This window comes from Ruditapes philippinarum, unplaced genomic scaffold (genome assembly GCF_026571515.1).
Source record: "Ruditapes philippinarum isolate M1 unplaced genomic scaffold, ASM2657151v2 ctg14548_1_1_1_1, whole genome shotgun sequence".
Lineage (NCBI taxonomy): Eukaryota > Metazoa > Mollusca > Bivalvia > Venerida > Veneridae > Ruditapes > Ruditapes philippinarum.
In genome coordinates, this window is record NW_026863789.1 from 3,681 (window position 1) to 22,113 (window position 18,433).

General features: G+C 29.6%; 2 protein-coding genes across 2 annotated transcripts; one reads left to right on the plus strand and one right to left on the minus strand.

The window, feature by feature from the left end:
• Positions 1-3,089: 3,089 nt before the first annotated feature.
• On the minus strand, positions 3,090-18,427 carry LOC132723343 (dihydrofolate reductase-like). Its single transcript, XM_060708037.1, has 6 exons — positions 18,328-18,427; positions 8,522-8,571; positions 6,955-7,060; positions 5,785-5,905; positions 5,094-5,209; positions 3,090-3,699 (listed from the first exon to the last, which is right to left on the minus strand). The coding sequence occupies exons 1-6, from the start codon at positions 18,408-18,410 to the stop codon at positions 3,621-3,623; spliced, it is 555 nt and encodes a 184-aa protein (XP_060564020.1). The 5' UTR covers positions 18,411-18,427; the 3' UTR covers positions 3,090-3,620.
• LOC132723342 (uncharacterized) lies at positions 12,757-15,666 on the plus strand. Its single transcript, XM_060708036.1, has 3 exons — positions 12,757-12,827; positions 14,853-15,020; positions 15,296-15,666. Exons 1-3 carry the CDS (start codon positions 12,757-12,759, stop codon positions 15,585-15,587), a joined length of 531 nt encoding a protein of 176 aa, XP_060564019.1. The 3' UTR covers positions 15,588-15,666.
• Positions 18,428-18,433: the final 6 nt, after the last annotated feature.

Genomic DNA, 18,433 nt, shown 5'->3' on the forward strand with positions numbered 1-18,433 from the left:
GGGGTTTTATAGACAATAATACCAAGAAAAAAAACTCACTTAAGACTCGGCCATGGAAGTTTCATTTTGTAACCTATACCTCTATTACCGTCACACATTGCAGCCATGATGTCAAATTTGATTGGTTCTTTTGGGGCTGCGCATTCAACTGGTCCATTTGTCGGCATGCTCTATTTGTAAAGTATAAAACGTATGTAAATAAAATTAGATGTGAATTTAAAATTTGTCAGTTTATTTTCAGCAACATTTCGAAATGGTTTGTTACAAATGTGAGTTACCGTAAGTCAATGTGAATGGGTTACTTTAGGTGGTACCGACGCAACATACATTAAAAAGAAATAAATATCACGTGATGTTCCTGATTAACCTTTGTTATAATTACATAGCCAGGTCAGCTTGTAGAATGACCAGGTCCTATACTCCTAGATTTTTTTTTGTTTTTGTATTTTGATAAACACATTACTTGATTTTCTTATTGACTGCCCTTAACACAAAGTCAGCACTTTCAAGTTGGATGTAAAACTTGATTACAAAATCCATCGCCTTAATGGTAATCTTTTGAATCAACATAATCATGTATGTTCCATAAAATTTGACCCATGACATGAAAACTATTTTCCAAGGCCAATGACACAAAAGCACATTATGCCAAAAAGGTTTAGGTTAAAATTAATAATATATTGTTTTGAAAGCAAAAAAAAATAATGCCTTTATAATAATGGTTTAGGCATTAATGGTTTATTTCAAAGTTTTTAACAAATGAGCAAAAGTAGTGGGAATGTTAAGTATGTGTCTTAAAACTTTAAGGTAGCAAAATGTAAACAAAGTGTTTTATTTTTGACCTTCCATACAAAAATACTTATTCACAATAGATATACCAATTACAAACAGAGCAAAAGAAGCAAAAAATTAGTTTATCTATATGGCAAAATGAGTATTTTTGGGACAGTAACAGAATATCATAAATAGAAGGTATTTAGAAATAAAAATGATGGCATATTGGGCCTTTAAAAACATCAAACATATATCAATGCATACGAGTATTATCAATTTGCTTTCAAAAAAATGCAATAATTATAGTCAAAAAACATCCAAATACTTTACAAATTCACAATGTCATATTCGATTATTTATTTTTGAACACATTAAAGATCCTGTATGTTATAATTTAGGTTGCATACCACACTCAAGTGAAATTATATACATGTATATAATTATGCGTATAAAACAATTTTCAAACATCGAAGAATATGAAAAATATGTACTGCAAATATTTGTACATATGATTCTAATCATTAAAATATATGCATTCATTTCTTATTGAAAAATTTGACTTAGAATTTATAGAAAATATTTTTTATTACCTCCATTTATTTACATGAAATGTTAAATTCGGCAATATCTTTATAGATGATGCTTTTTTGATCTTAAAAAAATTTATAAATCTTAATTTGAGCATCATATTTATGATATTAAACCATAATAATATTGTGTTACAGGATATTTGACATTACATAGGTCAGCGGGAAGAAAAACAATTTTAATATAATTATATATATGTCATGTGAAAGAAAACTGTTTTTGAACACATCTGACTGTCAACAATTTACTTTTAACACATGCAAGGCGGTTTCAATTATATGAATAACAAATTAAGACAATTAACAAATATCTTTGAACACATACATGGTTAGATCAATTTCATTGATATCAAATTAATACGGTTGATAAATATTTTGAACACGTGTATGGTATAATTATGGTAGACAAAATGGTGTTTGTATATATTTTTGAATAATTTAAGACAATGGACTTTGCATTTTGAACACATGGTGAGAGACAAACTATATTTAAACACATTTTTACATGGTAAATGTCATTTTTTAGAACACATTTAAGACCATATGCAAAACATTTTGAACACTTATGGTTAGTAAGAGACAACTATATTTGAACACATTTTTACACAGTGATGGTAATTATTTTTGAACACATTTTTGTTTTTAGAACAAAGGCAAAACATTTTGAACACCAATGTTCAGTTAGAGGCAAACTATATTTCAACACATTTTAACATTGTGATGGCAGTTACTATTTTTGAACACATTTAAGACAACAGACAGAACATATGAACACTTATGGTAGGTGAGAGGCAAATCATATTTGAACACATTAGAACATGGTGATGGTATGAGAAAATAAATATATTTGAACACCTTGATAACAACACAAAAAATCTATATGATTGTATTTCAAAATTTCAAGTAAATTGGAAAACAAAAACACTTTGTACTTGTAAAGCCAATTTTAAAATAAAGACATCATTCAAGCTAGAAAGAAAAATTCATTTAAATGATTTACTTAAAATCATTACAAAATTTCAAGTAAAATGAAAACAGACACATTTTTGTAGTTTACTTATTACTTATTTTGTAGATAAGATCAAAAAGTCAAAATAATGCATAATTCCAAATAAAGGCAAAATCCATTTTTTAGATTACTAACTTAAAAGAATAACAAAATTTCAAGTAAATTGAAAACATATAATTTTATATCAAAGAAACCAACATAATGCATAATTTTACCATATAGTCTGCCTAGGCTCTATAATGGTGTGTGCTATATTTTTGTATTTTGATATGGAAATCCCCTTACTCTTTGAATGGACTGTTCCAAATTCAAAGATAGGTAGAATCCATTAATGATATCAAAAATTTAGCAGGATTCAAGGTCTGAAATACTATTTTAAACAACATTTATTGTCAGCGAGGGTGGTCAGGGTGTGGCATTTGTTTAAAGTGACATAAAGTTCAAGCTCAGAATGGCCGCAACCATGACTTAAAAATGTTTTTTTTTTCTTTTATAATTCAATAAATACATAAATAAACAAATACACCCACACATATGATCACCCACCCTATATTGTATGACTGTATGCAAGTAGCAAAAAAAAAAGTAGCAATCTATATGCTGGATCAATTATGTGCAATATTTGTATATACATGCATTTTCATTAAAGGAACTCAACTGTCTAAAAGCCTAAAATCATAAAATTTGAATTTCTTTTTTGATCAACATGGGCATTTAAAACAGACAAATATGGAAAGGATTAGGAAGAAAATATACTATTAAATGAATTGATAATCATTTATTGTTTTTGTGCTATTCTTCGTCCGATTCGCTTTTAAATTTTGAGGTATTTTTCACACTTTGAATAATATTTCTAGAAAAACTGCATGAGCGAATAATCTGAAACTTTGCACACTATTTCTTGGTCTAGAACTATATCAAATTGAAAATTAGTCTCAAAAAAATTATTTCCAGTCCTGACATGTTAAGAAACCTCAGTGGAGTCCCTTTAAGCAATTTATACAAGTGCTGTAAGTGTATAAAAGCATTGTCATCTTATATTAATAGCTGATTTAGATCAATTGTCAAGTTTTCTTTACATAATATGAGGGAAAAAATTATCATACCACTAATATGTGGAAGATTTTATCAGTTTTCATGAATATAATATAATTATGAGCAATTTTTTTAAATTGTAGAAAACAAATAAACTGAACATTACAATATCATTACAACACAAGCCAGGGGAGACAATAAAAATACAAATATATTTAGCACACCTTTTCAAATACTTCAAATCTAAACTTGATATCATTCTCTTCCTGTAGCTCAACTGGCACATTATCTGGACTGAAAACAAAAATGCAAAATACAAGTTTTTACAATGTATAAAATCATATTAAGTCTGCTCTGGACCAAAACCGAAACAAAAATACACGTTTAAAAAGTATATAAAGTCATATTTCCGCTGCAAAAATAAATGTTTGAATTTAAAAATAATACTACCAAAATGCTTATATGAAATAAATGTGGTAGTAAATTGCCTTAAAAGCAAATGGTACCTGCACAAAATAATTGCTTAACAGATAAAACCCTATAACTATAGTAGAATATTTTTTTTGTTCTGGAATATTTTATTCTGTTTACATACAATATCAATGTGTATAAAAGAACAGAGACATTGTGTGCTACAACATTTTTCGTGAGATAAAATATTGCATCAATATTATTTTTCTGCTGAAACATTATGTAATTTTTTTTCATTAGGTATGGTTTATGCTCTTTAATTTTAAATTCAACAATTCCAAGGAAATTCTAAACTTTCTGGAACCCAGATTGATCAGTCGTTGTCATAAATATACACTAATATGCACCACGGCTACAGATACATGTAACATTTTGTGTATATTGGGTAATTACCCCTTGTTTTGTGTTCTATTGAGTTCTTTCTATTTTCTTAGAGTTATTTCTGTATTTTTTACCCTACCCTCTCTTACCAATTTGGGTTATAAAGCCAAGATCATTTATTTAACCCAAAATTTCTGACCTTCATTGTAGATTGTTGTTGGTTTTGTATGGTAATAAAATGCTACTTACTACTATGCTTTATGGTTTATTGGCTTAGGAGATTTCCAAGCTGCCTGATATAATTTAAAGGTTAAAACAGTTTAAAACAGTATGATCTGTCTGATGAACAGCGTTAAGTTTAATTTACCTCATTAAGCACAAGTTCAAATGTAGTTAGCATAAATAAGAATTTATTTACTTTTTCTTACCCTTAGTTATTATTTCTATTGCGTTTTTTGACATTTTAAATGGGTAATAAAGTTTTTTACTAAATCAAAGAATCTGTCAGGCTGCAAAATTGTTTTTAATACATGTACAATTGTACATGTATAAATTATGAATCAGCAAATTTAAAATCTTTTTTTTTCTGAAATGAAATAAATAAAGAAATATTACTAACTGAAACTGACGGGAATTCACACTAAAATAAGTTGTTCAAATATCTTTCATGATTTGGACTTCCAGTCAGTTATCCGAATTTAGATATCTGAACATTGATGCTGTTTTTATTCAACTCTTTCTTTGTTTTGATCTATAAAAACATCTTTACACTGGCTATTATGCAAAGAAAAGAAAAAGTTCTTTGAATGGCATATTGCAAGACACAAGGGAGACAACTGTGCAGATACTTATCATTAAATTTACTCTAAGTTACCTCCCTTCTCATTTGTACTTACTTGGCAATCTTGGTGAATTTTTCATCGGAAATTTCTGGCAGGAAAGTATCACATTCAAAGTCCTTTAACACCCTTGTAAGATAAATTCTACAGGGATATGGTCCCGCCATAGCTTCCTGTAGTAAAATAAGGAGCAAAAAAACAGTTTTAAAATCGTGCTAGCTTACAAAATTATAAATTATTTAAACTAACTAGCGCCTGAGATTATAATGAAAAGTTCTAAACTTGAATTTCATATCTCTAGTATTAGATTGGTAAGAAACAAGTGCAGAATTAACATTGACCAATGAAAAATCCAGAGTTTGGTAACAAAATTGGTAATTAAAATTGATAATCTAAAGGCTCGTACTTGTGTCATAACTATGTAAAACCCATAACACAAGTAGGACTCGAACCCACAACACTCGTGTCAAATACACCTTAACCACTTGACCATCTTTCCCTCTGAATATTAAAGTGCTCATCATTGAGATTTTTAAATAAATCACTCCAAATGTTTATTCGCTTCAAGTTACAATAAAGCAAAAAGAACATAATCATGATAATTGAAATATATACTGAAGTGACATTTTTCCCAAAAAACAGATTTGTAAACCACTTGAGTTTGACATAATGGTCATATTCACAGTATGTATGTATAAGACTTTACTATTTAACATCACAAACCTAAAGTAGAAAACCGATTTAGTACCTTATACACCGAGCTCCCCCCGATGATATGTATATTTTCCACAAGGTCCGATAACTCTGTTTCTACCAGAGACAAAGCCTCTGGTAAACTTCTAGCTATATGAACACCAGTTGGTACCTCCCTGAAAATATAGTTCACATATTTTTATATCAGATAGTGGATTTCTGATGATACTTGTTTATATTCAAAAGATTGAACATATTTTAGGTTATACAATGTTATAGCATTGGATAAGTAACCACCTATAACCCTCAGTTTCCAATTCTAATCTAACGCAGTCATGTGGTTCAAAGACTCCAAAAATTGTAGAACAGATGTCCTGTCAAGAATTCGGGCTGAAAAGTTAGTGTTAACCCCTTGCAAATTACTAATTTAACAACTTGTCCATCAGTAGTGATTATAAGGCAAATGACCATTAGACGCATATACAAGATAAATTGTCATAGAGAAATTGCATTTCACAACCAGACTTGAACCATGCAGTAGCCTCTGTATCACAAATCTGTTGCTCGAAAATATTAGTAATTCTTATTTTCGCATAGATGATAGTAATTACCCATTTCCTGCTGAATTACTTAAATGGACAAGTCCCAAATTCCACTTGTGGAACTGTTTTTTTATTAATCATCAATGTTTGGAAGATGGATGGTGAACATTCAAATTTTGACTTTTCTTCATCATACTTTCGACTTTTCATCAACGTACATTGTAGTTTTGACTTTTCACCATTATACTTTCAAGATTTATATGTTATAGACTATGCTCATGGTGTTATGTAATTTTTTTTTTTTTGGATGTCACAGATTCAATTAACATAAAGAAAGTTTTGTTTTGCTTTTTATTTCTCACTGACTAAAACCTGAACATAAGAGTTCAAGCTAGCCATAAAATATGAAAAGAAGTGACTTTTCTATTTACACAAAATGGAAAAATATTTTCACAAGATAAGAAGAAAAAAAGATTTGAGAGAAATGATATTCAAAATCGTGCATGGATATTGTACTGAATGCGATATTGTATTGAATGGTAAATACTGATGACACATCGATACTGAAATATTCAATGACAGCCCTAAGCAATATTAGATTTTAGTTACCTAATCATATTATGATTTTACTGTCTGTTTATTTTGAGGCAGTGGTTTTACCTTATGCTATGAATAGTACTTACTTTAGTTCTCTACTTAGCACTATGTTAATACGGCCTTTCAAAGGCCGAAATTTTTCAGGTATAGAAAACCATGTTTTTCTCCCCATTATGACAGCATTCTGTTTATCTGAAAAAATTAAAGTGTATAAAGCTATACATGTATATTTGAAGTTTTTGGATTGCAAAAATATTCATATTTTCATGATTAAAGGGTTAAATAGTGTTTCAATAAGCTTATAGCTTCCAACACAATCAAACTAAAATAAATTTGTATAAACTAAAGGGTTAACCAGAATGCCTCCAAATTCATGCTTATTTTCATAAAAAATTTGAAAACGTATCTAAAAGTAAAATTTTGTGAAGTGAACAGAGGAAGTAATTTACAAAATGCAATTGGCACTTAAAATCTAATTAAATTACCAAAAAGAAGTCAAAATGTTCAAAAATAGTCCTAACTGCAGAAAGTCACCCAGTACAAATATGGGGATGAATACTGCAAAATCAGTCATTAATCACTTATAACTTGTAAATTATTACTTGAATCTTTATTTATTTTTTCTCAAGTTTGATTTTCCTTAAATATTTTGGCTCTTATTTAATATGGCTCATATCTTTAACCCTTTCGCTGCCAGAGGGTTATTGTTTTATTGTTCACCTATTTGCTAGAGGATTTTCTAAGAAATTACTATATTATTAATTAATATAATTATTATTATTTGTTATTAGTATTATAATAATTATATATGTTTCCAATTCTGTTAGTATAATAATAATTATTGTTGATGGTATAATTTTTTTATATTTATTATTATTTTTATTATTATTATTAATTTATTAATATTACTATTATTATTATTATAGAAACGGTTTAAAGCCGTCCTTATGGCAAATAGTCCGAAAAAACAGGGACGGCTTAAGCCGTACCTATGGCAGTGAAAGGGTTAATATATTTTTTGTGGGCACATGGAATTTCTATTGGCGACTACTATGTATTTCTTGCATGTATTTTACACAAGTTCAAACCCATAATTCAATATATTTGAATCTACCTTTAACTATAACTTTTACAATTCATAATTCTATCCTCATACTGTAAATCATTATCTTTCAAACAGATCGTTAGACTTACAAATGTAATATATATTCACTATCACATGTATATAAAAACTGGAATTTATTGCTGCATTTATTTCACTTGGATTCATTTTACGCTACAGTTAATATTGCACTGAACAAAACAAGCAGCGATATTGCGTTGAGACTTAAAATTTGTGGAATAACGTATCCGTGAAGTCCATGAAAATAAATGCCCCACAAATAATGATGGTTGTACAGTAGTAAAGTCATATGATATTATAATTTAGTCATATGATAAACTAATAAAAAATATACATGTCTAAAATGCTTGCATAACACTACATATACATGTACATATATACATGCATGTACAGTAACAGTAAGATTGTGAATCACATAAATATTTTGTATAAGATCTAGCCGATTATTGTTAATCAAGTTACAGTAAAGACTTTTAAGAAAGGAAAAGGAATTATAATAACTTCAGGACATTAAAAACACATGCTCTTACCAGGATTTATTGTATCTGATGTCATCTTTTTGAAAAATTCCATATCTTTCCTGAAAAATAACAAAATGTAGCAAAATATACCCACTGAGGCATTTTTTTTGTCATGTGCTAATTAAGTTATGTAACAAAAGTTAATAAGCAGTTCTCTTCAAAAATTGATGTATTCTTTATTTATACGGGAACTGTAAATGATTTTACCTGCATGTAAAAACTTTCAGAAAATGTATTATTTTGCTGATTTTGATATTTGGTTAATAACTTTTTCTTGTTACAAGTTTTAAGTTTAGAAGCACATGATTTCTTAACTGGCTATAGGAAGTTGCCTATCTCTGTTATTTATGTCTCTGCTACAGTAAAAGATTTATAAAGCAAATTGATTCACAGTGATATAAATAATTCCTAAGTTACCACATTATCATATAAATAAATAGTAAATATATTGTTGAGTACTGCATAAAAACTGGTGGAACGACAAACATAGGGTATGACTTAATACCAAATATGAGTGATATCCGCGGATATCACTATAAATACCGAATATGACCTATATTTTACAAAGTAATAATTTTTTTATAAATTTTTCTTGATACTATGTTTGATAATAATAAAATGAATTTACATGCAAAATTGCGTTAAATTTGGTCCATAAATAAAAAAGTTATAAGTTATATTCGAATTACGTTCTATAAAAGTCATGTCCGTGGCGGACAGGAGATACCGAATATGACTTATTTTTTATGAATTGATTAATTTTTTATGATTATTTCTCGATACGATGTTTTATAATAATATAATTATTTTACATGCAAAATATCGTTAAATTTGGTCCATAAATAAAAAAGTTATAAGTTATATTCGTTGCGTTTTCTATAACAGTCATATCCGTGAAGGACAGAAGATACCGAATATGACCTATATTTTACAAAGTAATTATTTTTTATATTTTTTTTTCTTAATAAGATGTATTAAAATAATAAAATAAATTTACATTCAAAATTTCGTTAAATTTGGTCAATAAATAAAAAAGTTATAAGTTATATTCATTGCGTTTTCTATAAAAGGCATAACCGTTGCGGACAGAAGGTACCGAATACGACTTGTTTTTTATAAATTGAATTTTTTTTCTCGATACTATGGTTAATAATAATATGATGTTTTTACATGCAAAATATCGTTAAATTTGGCCAATAAATAAAAAAGTTATAAGTTATATTCGAATTACGTTCTATAAAAGTCATATCCGTTGCGGACAGAATATACCGAATTCGACTTATTTTTTATAAATTGATTATTTTATTATTTATTTTTCTCGATACTATGGTTAATAATGATATTATGTTTTTACATGCAAAATTTCGTTAATTTTTGTCAATAAATAAAAAAGTTATAAGTTATATTTATTGCGTTTTCTATAAAAGGCATGTCCGTTGCGGACAGAAGATACCGAATATGACTTACATTTTATAAATTGATTGTTTTATTATTTATTTTTCTCGATATGATGGTTTATAATAATAAAATGTTAAATGCAAAATATCATTAATTTTTGTCAATAAATAAAAAAGTGTTATGTTATATTCGTTGCGTTTTCTATGAAAGGCATTTCGTTGCGGACAGATACATATATATATTTTACAAAGTAATATTTTTTTTATAACTTTTTCTTGATACGATGTTTTATAATAATAAAGTGAATTTACATGCAAAATTTTGTACATAATATTTACAGTTACACATATCAATACATATAACATTACATTTAATTGAAAACATGCATCGTTTTTGCACAGGAATACGGACTGGTACCGCTATTCGGACACATGGAAATAAAGTGCGGTTCGATCCCCGGGCAGATATAATTAAAAATAAACATACAATAAATATTGACAACAAATTCATATATAAAACAATGAACATAATATTTACAGTTACACATATCGATACATATAACATTACATAAACATTTTGACACAGGAATACGGACTGGCACCGCTTTTCAGACACATGGAAATAAGGTGGTTCGATCCCCGGGCAGGTATACATATACATACAATAAACAGGTACATTAATCAATACAATGTTACATTATATTTACATATGAACATACTTAAGACAGTTCTTTTTAGTCTATGCTAATAATACTCGTTTTGCATGAGGTGTCCGTGACCTTTCAGCGCGTTTACGTTTACGTTGATTTGGTTTTTTTCCTGCGTTTGGTGTTTTCTTAATTGTTCTTAATCCGTTAGTGGATGTCACAATGTTTGGATGTAATTTTCCTTTGTCTGATAAGAAATTTTTTTCTCTTCTATCCCTACATTCCTGTGTCATGTTTGACCACCGGTCAATGTCTACTTTATGGTGCTGAAACATATAGTCTAACTCGTAGTCACCCATACCGCGAATTGCACGACAACGTTCGATTCTTTCCCCGTTCACGATGTCATTTAACAACTCAATGAATTTAGGTATATCACTATGCTTCCATTGTGCTGCCGATTTCAATATGTGATTTGCCGACTCACAGTTGTTGTTTGTCCAGCCGCGTTCAATTTTTCCATTGTTTGAAGGATCAATCACGTATGTTTTTAAAACAGGTACCACTTTATCATTAAAATACGGTAGAAATTTTTTATCACCAACCTCCCTATCCATTGATTGGATTTTTTCTTTTAAGCGGTCAAGTCTGTAATTGTATGTGTCGACATCTACTGTATACGTGAGGCCGTCTTGTCCGTAAATTGCCTCGGTTATTTGAAGTCTGTCGGATTTTGGATACCCAACTTGATCCTTGAGATAATTGTCTGTATTTTGCCGGAGATGACGCGTACATAGAGTATGTGTAGAGTGTGGTAGACCATCTTCAATTGCAACTTTAAAGGATTTTTCTTCGTCGGATCCAATAACAAGGTTCTTTTTTTCGTTCCTACTTAAGTGAACACCAATGTCATGAAAAAAGTACGAATATGTGTCAGCCGATGAACTTGTATGAATGAAAGTTGGTCCGAATGTTATTGGGTGATGTCCATTACTTTCTCGAATCACAGATAAATCCTTATACACGGTCGGCGTAACATAAAAATCTCCCAAATTGTAAGTCTTGTCAACTCCCAAAACCGTTCTTCCTGTCCCACAAAAGCGTTTTATGTCCCTTATTTGTTGTTGGTTGAGGAGAGTTATAGCTGGATGATAAAGTCCCGATATAAGATGAATAGCTTGCACCAGGTCATGAGTATTTAGCATTTCTTCCACATATATCATTTGATCGGCCGCGTTCGAAGGTGCATTATCGGACAGTTTATTTTGCTGGTATTTGAAATTCCTTAGTTGTTTCGCGTTTCGTTGTTTGGAAAAATCGTCTCCTGTGCTCTTATTCATAGCATTCTTCACATTTTTCACAGATTGCGTTTTAAGTTGATTTTTAAGTCCCGTTTTACGCTAGGTTTCGTACGAATGTAGGGTTTCTTGTAGCCAACAGATTTGCCGTGGGGTTTCCTTTCAGGAAATGTTCCTACATATTCAACTATAGCAATGTCTAATGATACTTCATTCATTGACGAGGGTATTTTCTCAATCCAAGTACATTTCCTTTTAAATTGTTCAGGTCCCTGATCACTTGCAACCAGTGTATTATATAAGCGTTTTATAACAAGAAGTTCGTCTGCGGACGGTTGGGCTCCAAAGGTTCGAAAAATTTCTTTTTTCTGCTTCTGTTTTTCATAACAATAAATACCCGATCTGTTGTGAATTGAGACAAGTTTACCTCCGCGTTGAATAAAGGTAAAAGTTGGTGAGGTACCATTAGTCCAGGAACCACAGTCATCCCAGAATTCGGATCTTTTCCCGTTGGATCTACGTTCATAGTTCATTTTATTGTCTATCACATAATAGTTTCCATCTTTTCGTCCCGTCGGAATTTCATTGAGCACTGTGTACGGTCCACCCATTAATTTAATGATATCCCCGATTTCCATAAATTTTGACCCTAACGGACCAGGCTTAAAGTCAATTTCATTCACACTATCACTAACAATAGAATCCATTGAAGAATTTAAACAGTCGTCGGATGAATTAGACTCAGTCAGCGCGCCAGGCGCCTCATCCCGCACAGGGTGATTACCGACTGAGTGTTGGTTGTAATAGGATTCTGACTGTTGTCCCTTTTGGATGAATTCCAGTTTAACAGATACGGCATTTTCTGTATCGATCCCCTAGTTACATTAGCAACCAGTGGAACTATGTGGTTGGCTTTCCAAGGGTTACTGGAGGTGGGTTGCTCCCTTGGCAGACTAAGGCTTGTCCACATCAGGTAAATGGTGCCCTGTTCTGGATCCGCGAATGGTGGTCTAATTAAAGTGTTCATTGTTTTGAAGTTATAGTTAGTGGTTCCGTTCACTGCAGGGTAAATTACATGAATTGGCAGATTGAGAAATCTTGATGTGGCCATGAACATGTGCATAGACGAATACGATCCTGGACGCGCACAATTAATTGAGTCCTTATCAAAAGTCGGAGCTAATACGGTGAGTCTCCTGAACTGTGATTGAGCATTGATTGTAATTTATTCAACACCATTTCAATACAACACCTATATCTTAATTCAGTACTACGCGATTCATTACCACATAGAAGTGTTGACACAGAGTTGAAGAAACAGTCACCGTCCGGTGTACTGTAAAGTGCTGTCTTATCTGAGGTGTGACAGTGTGCCAGCAGCGTGTTGCTTATTTGGTCTTGTTCATGTTGTTGGAATTCAGCATGCAAGGAGGTATCACACGGCACATTTTTGGTGAACAATTTCTCGCGTTCTGCAGCCTTTGTTTAGTTTCTGAATACCGCCCAATGAGGCCTAAAACAAGTAACAATTTGATTACCAATTTGACTTACAGTAACACCCTAGATTTTAGTTTAATTTATAACAGCGGGATATTTTCCTTTAACCATTGACATTTAAGGTCCGAAAAACATTATCAGTTTGTAAAGCTGTAAACACTTCAACGTACATAAATAAAAATAGTAATCCCAAAATTTTAACTACCAGGTTATATACTTTAAATCATTTACAATAAGATGCATCATTAATAAAACTCGATAGCTTCTGTAGTATTTGATAAACTATTGAGTACTAGTAATGTAATGAAATTACAAACAATGGTAACATTAGTAATTGACTAAGACAATCAAACCTTGCGAAGGCGCTCCATAGCCATCAAGTAATCAAAACTTCCGTCGTCGTCGGTGCGGCATCTGACACAAATGTATTGAAGTTTAATGTTGTGCCGCCATTGATCTCTGTCAGTGCGGTCAATGTCCTGACAGCGGTAATGGCTCCAGGTTTTGCAAGTCTGAAAATTAAATTTCAACTTACAGATATGCTTACTAAAGTCTTTGTTGTTAAAGCATCACGCCACTATTTTTCTCTTAAGTAAAAAACCTTGTCCAGTGTACACAGAAAGTAATTGCATAACAAATTGCATTTGACGCTCTCATTACCCGTAAATTATCAAATTAAAGTCAATATATGAAGAAAGAAAAACAGCCAAAACTGCGTTAGTCACGCAAAAGAAATATGGTAATAAATACTGCATTATCGGTCATTTATTGCATGTAACATGTAAATCAATACTTGAATTATGAAAAGTTATTATCTTAGTTCGTTCTTTTTTAACATGATCGATATGAAGCATTCATTATAGTACAAATTATTTCACTTTATATTTGTTAAGAAAAATCATAAATTATTTCAGTGTTTTGGTCTGATCTTATGCATATTTCTTTAAAGTTATAGAGTTTTAAAGGAACTCCACTTAGGTTTATAAGCCTAAAAATAGATTTTTTTAATTTTTCACATAGGTAAAGATGAGCACTTTAAACAGAAATATAAATGAAATATAATTAAGAAATATACAAGAAATACAATGAAAATCGAATGTTTGTGCTTTTCTCAGTCCGATTGGAGTGAAAAGCGTTTAAACGCTTTTCATTTTTGTGTCGTTTCCACTATTATAATAATTATTTTTCTGGCAAAACGGGGCGAGCGATTGATCTGAAATTTTGCACACAATTATAACATGTAGTAATTGATCTACATCAAATGGTGTGACAATCTCAAAAAAATTATTTCCAGTCCCTTCATGTGAAAAACAGCTCAGTGGAGTCCCTTTAACACTGTTTGCTCTATTTATAACCTGTGAAATACTAATAGCCAAATAACAATGACATATTCGTAACAAACAACAAGCGGCCAAATTGACACTGAGTGAAAAGTGTCAATTTTTATCATGTATATATGAAACATTGCAGCGTTATAAAACATTGTACATTTACAATTCAGAATGTCCAAATACGCAATTTTCGGTGATAGTTTTATTACTAGACTTCAGGCTTCTACATATGGCAAATTAGATTTTGACCGACCTCACAGATTTTTTGGTGTTTCAGGAATGTCGACACAGAGAAAATTCACAAGCAAGTTCAGAGAAATGTTAGAGTACCGACCGAGGCAAGTAAACACAATAAAATAATATTTAAAAAGTTAATTAACTTCATTGTTTAAAAAAAAAAACATCTCCAACATATTATGTCAACATATTATGTCATGCATTACTGAAATCCTGATTAATTTAATCATATTACAAAGTCATATTACACTTCGAAATTGATAGATGGAGATAAACAGCTTTATAATTATAGTTTGTATAAAAAAAACAGGGTACAAAGTTCAATTGTACAATTTGTTTAATGATAATATTAATGTTGATTATTTTTATTTTACAGATATGTATTTATCAACTTAGGAGGGAACGACATCACGGCAGCGTGTGATATCCATTCTATATATATCAACCTGATCAATATAGCAGAGGACCTTTATAATTCAGGTGTGGAACGCGTGTTCGTGGCGAGCATTATTGAAAGAGGAAACTTTAAACAGTGGACGGGTCTAAACAGCAAGATGTTCAATAAAATCAGAAGGTCACTCAACAATAAATTGAAAAAGTACTTGGTCATGATTTTGTGCAAGTGGGAAAGAGACTACAGTATCCTAGACACTATGATAGAGATTTAATACATCCAGGGTGCTCCGAAAAAGGCATGACACTATTTAAACACGAGGTCTTAAAGTGTTTCAGGAGAACTTTACGCTAGACGGAGAATAATTATGTATTGAACTATCTAGTACATGTTTAGTTAATCATATTTATAGGAAATAAAAAGTAAACATATGATTCATGTATTCCGTCTGTTTTTAATTGTTATTTGAAATACTCATCATCACTTTTATTGGGACAAACCTCTTTTATTAAAAAAAATATGTTTTGGGGGCATTATTTCATAGAGATGATATAATCATTAGTTTTTATAGCTAAGACGAACGCTTTATGAAAACATAATAAAAGTCAACATCACCAATACATAAAAATAATATTTAAAGTTATTAAGCATATCAGGATTTGTTATTTACACGGTTTTTAGATCAAAACTAGGAAAATGCCCATTAAATATTATTTTAATAGATGCATGAATACGGAAAAGTAAAGCAACCACCCCTTTATTTCTAAAATAAATATTAAAATTTTCTAAAAAACAATGTTAGGAAAAAAACGCATATCATACATGATTATTTAATTGCTTCCTGTATTACGGAAACGTATTGCGACCTCATAAATGAGGTAAAATAATAAAATTCATAAAATAGAATATAACATAACTTTTTTATTGATAAAAATTAATGATATTTTGCATTTAACATTTTATTATTATAAACCATCATATCTTGAAAAATAAATAATAAAATAATCAATTTATAAAATTTAAGTCATATTCGGTATCTTCTGTCCGCAACGGATATGACTTTGATAGAAAACGCAACAAGTATAACTTATAACTTTTTCACTTATTGACCAATAACCAATAACATCATATTATTATTAACTATAGTATCGAGAGAGAAAAAAAATCAATTCATAAAAAAATAAGTCGTATTCGGTATCTTCTGTCCGCAACGGTTATGACTTTTATAGAACGTAATTCGAATATAACTTATAACTTTTTTATTTATTGGCCAAATTTCACGATATTTTGCATGTAAAAATCATTTTATTATTATTAAACATCGTATCAAGAAAAATAAATAATAAAATAATCAATTGATAAAAAAATAAGTCGTATTCGGTATCTTCTGTCCGCAACGGTTATGACTTTTATAGAACGTAATTCGAATATAACTTATAACTTTTTTATTTATTGGCCAAATTTCACGATATTTTGCATGTAAAAATCATTTTATTATTATTAAACATCGTATCAAGAAAAATAAATAATAAAATAATCAATTGATAAAAAAATAAGTCGTATTCAGTATCTTTTGTCCGCAACGGATATGCCTTTTATAGAAAACGCAACGAATATAACTTATAACTTTTTTATTTATTGACCAAATTTAACGATATTTTGCATGTAAAATCATTTTATTATTATTAAACATCGTATCAAGAAAAATAAATAATAAAATAATCAATTTATAAAATTAAGTCGTATTCGGTATCTTCTGTCCGCAACGGATATGCCTTTTATATAGAAAACGCAATGAATATAACTTATAACTTTTTTATTTATGGACCAAATTTTACGATATTTTGCATGTAAAAACATAATATTATTATTAACCATGGTATCGAGAAAAATAATAATAAAATAATCAATTTATAAAAAATAAGTCGTATTCGGTATCTTCTGTCCGCAACGGATATGCCTTTTATAGAAAACGCAATGAATATAACTTATAACTTTTTTATTTATGGACCAAATTTAACGATATTTTGCATGTAAAATCATTTTATTATTATTAAACATCGTATCAAGAAAAATAAATAATAAAATAATCAATTTATAAAAAATAAGTCGTATTCGGTATCTTCTGTCCGCAACGGATATGCCTTTTATAGAAAACGCAATGAATATAACTTATAACTTTTTTATTTATGGACCAAATTTAACGAAATTTTGCATGTAAATTTATTTTATTATTTTAATACATCGTATTAAGAAAAAAAAAATATAAAAAATAATTACTTTGTAAAATATAGGTCATATTCGGTATCTTCTGTCCTTCACGGATATGACTGTTATAGAAAACGCAACGAATATAACTTATAACTTTTTTATTTATGGACCAAATTTAACGATATTTTGCATGTAAAATAATTATATAATTATAAAACATCGTATCGAGAAATAATCATAAAAAAATTAATCAATTCATAAAAAATAAGTCATATTCGGTATCTCCTGTCCGCCACGGACATGACTTTTATAGAACGTAATTCGAATATAACTTATAACTTTTTTATTTATGGACCAAATTTAACGCAATTTTGCATGTAAATTCATTTTATTATTATAAAACATAGTATCAAGAAAAATTTATAAAAAAATAATTACTTTGTAAAATATAGGTCATATTCGGTATTTATAGTGATATCCGCGGATATCACTCATATTTGGTATTAAGACATACCGACAAACATATGGTGTAACAGCCAAATTATAGAATTTCTAAGAATAAATATATTTATTCAACATATTTCATCAAAATAGACATAATAAAACATTTTTACCAGTAACAAATTGATATATTTTTAAACATGTACTCTTTGGTCACACTTAGTAAAATTACTTACATAAATCATGACACATAAACAAATGAACATGTAAAAATTTATACATGTAACATCGCGAAATCATGTAAAAATTATATGTAAATCACATATTTTACATAAATGATAAAAAATTAGAAAGTGAATTACTTCAAACGCCACGGTAAATTTCCATTTATACCAATTCCGTTATTATTACACGCTGCCACAACCAAATTAAGCTTCTTTGCCATTTTGATCTCACTTGTCCAGCTGC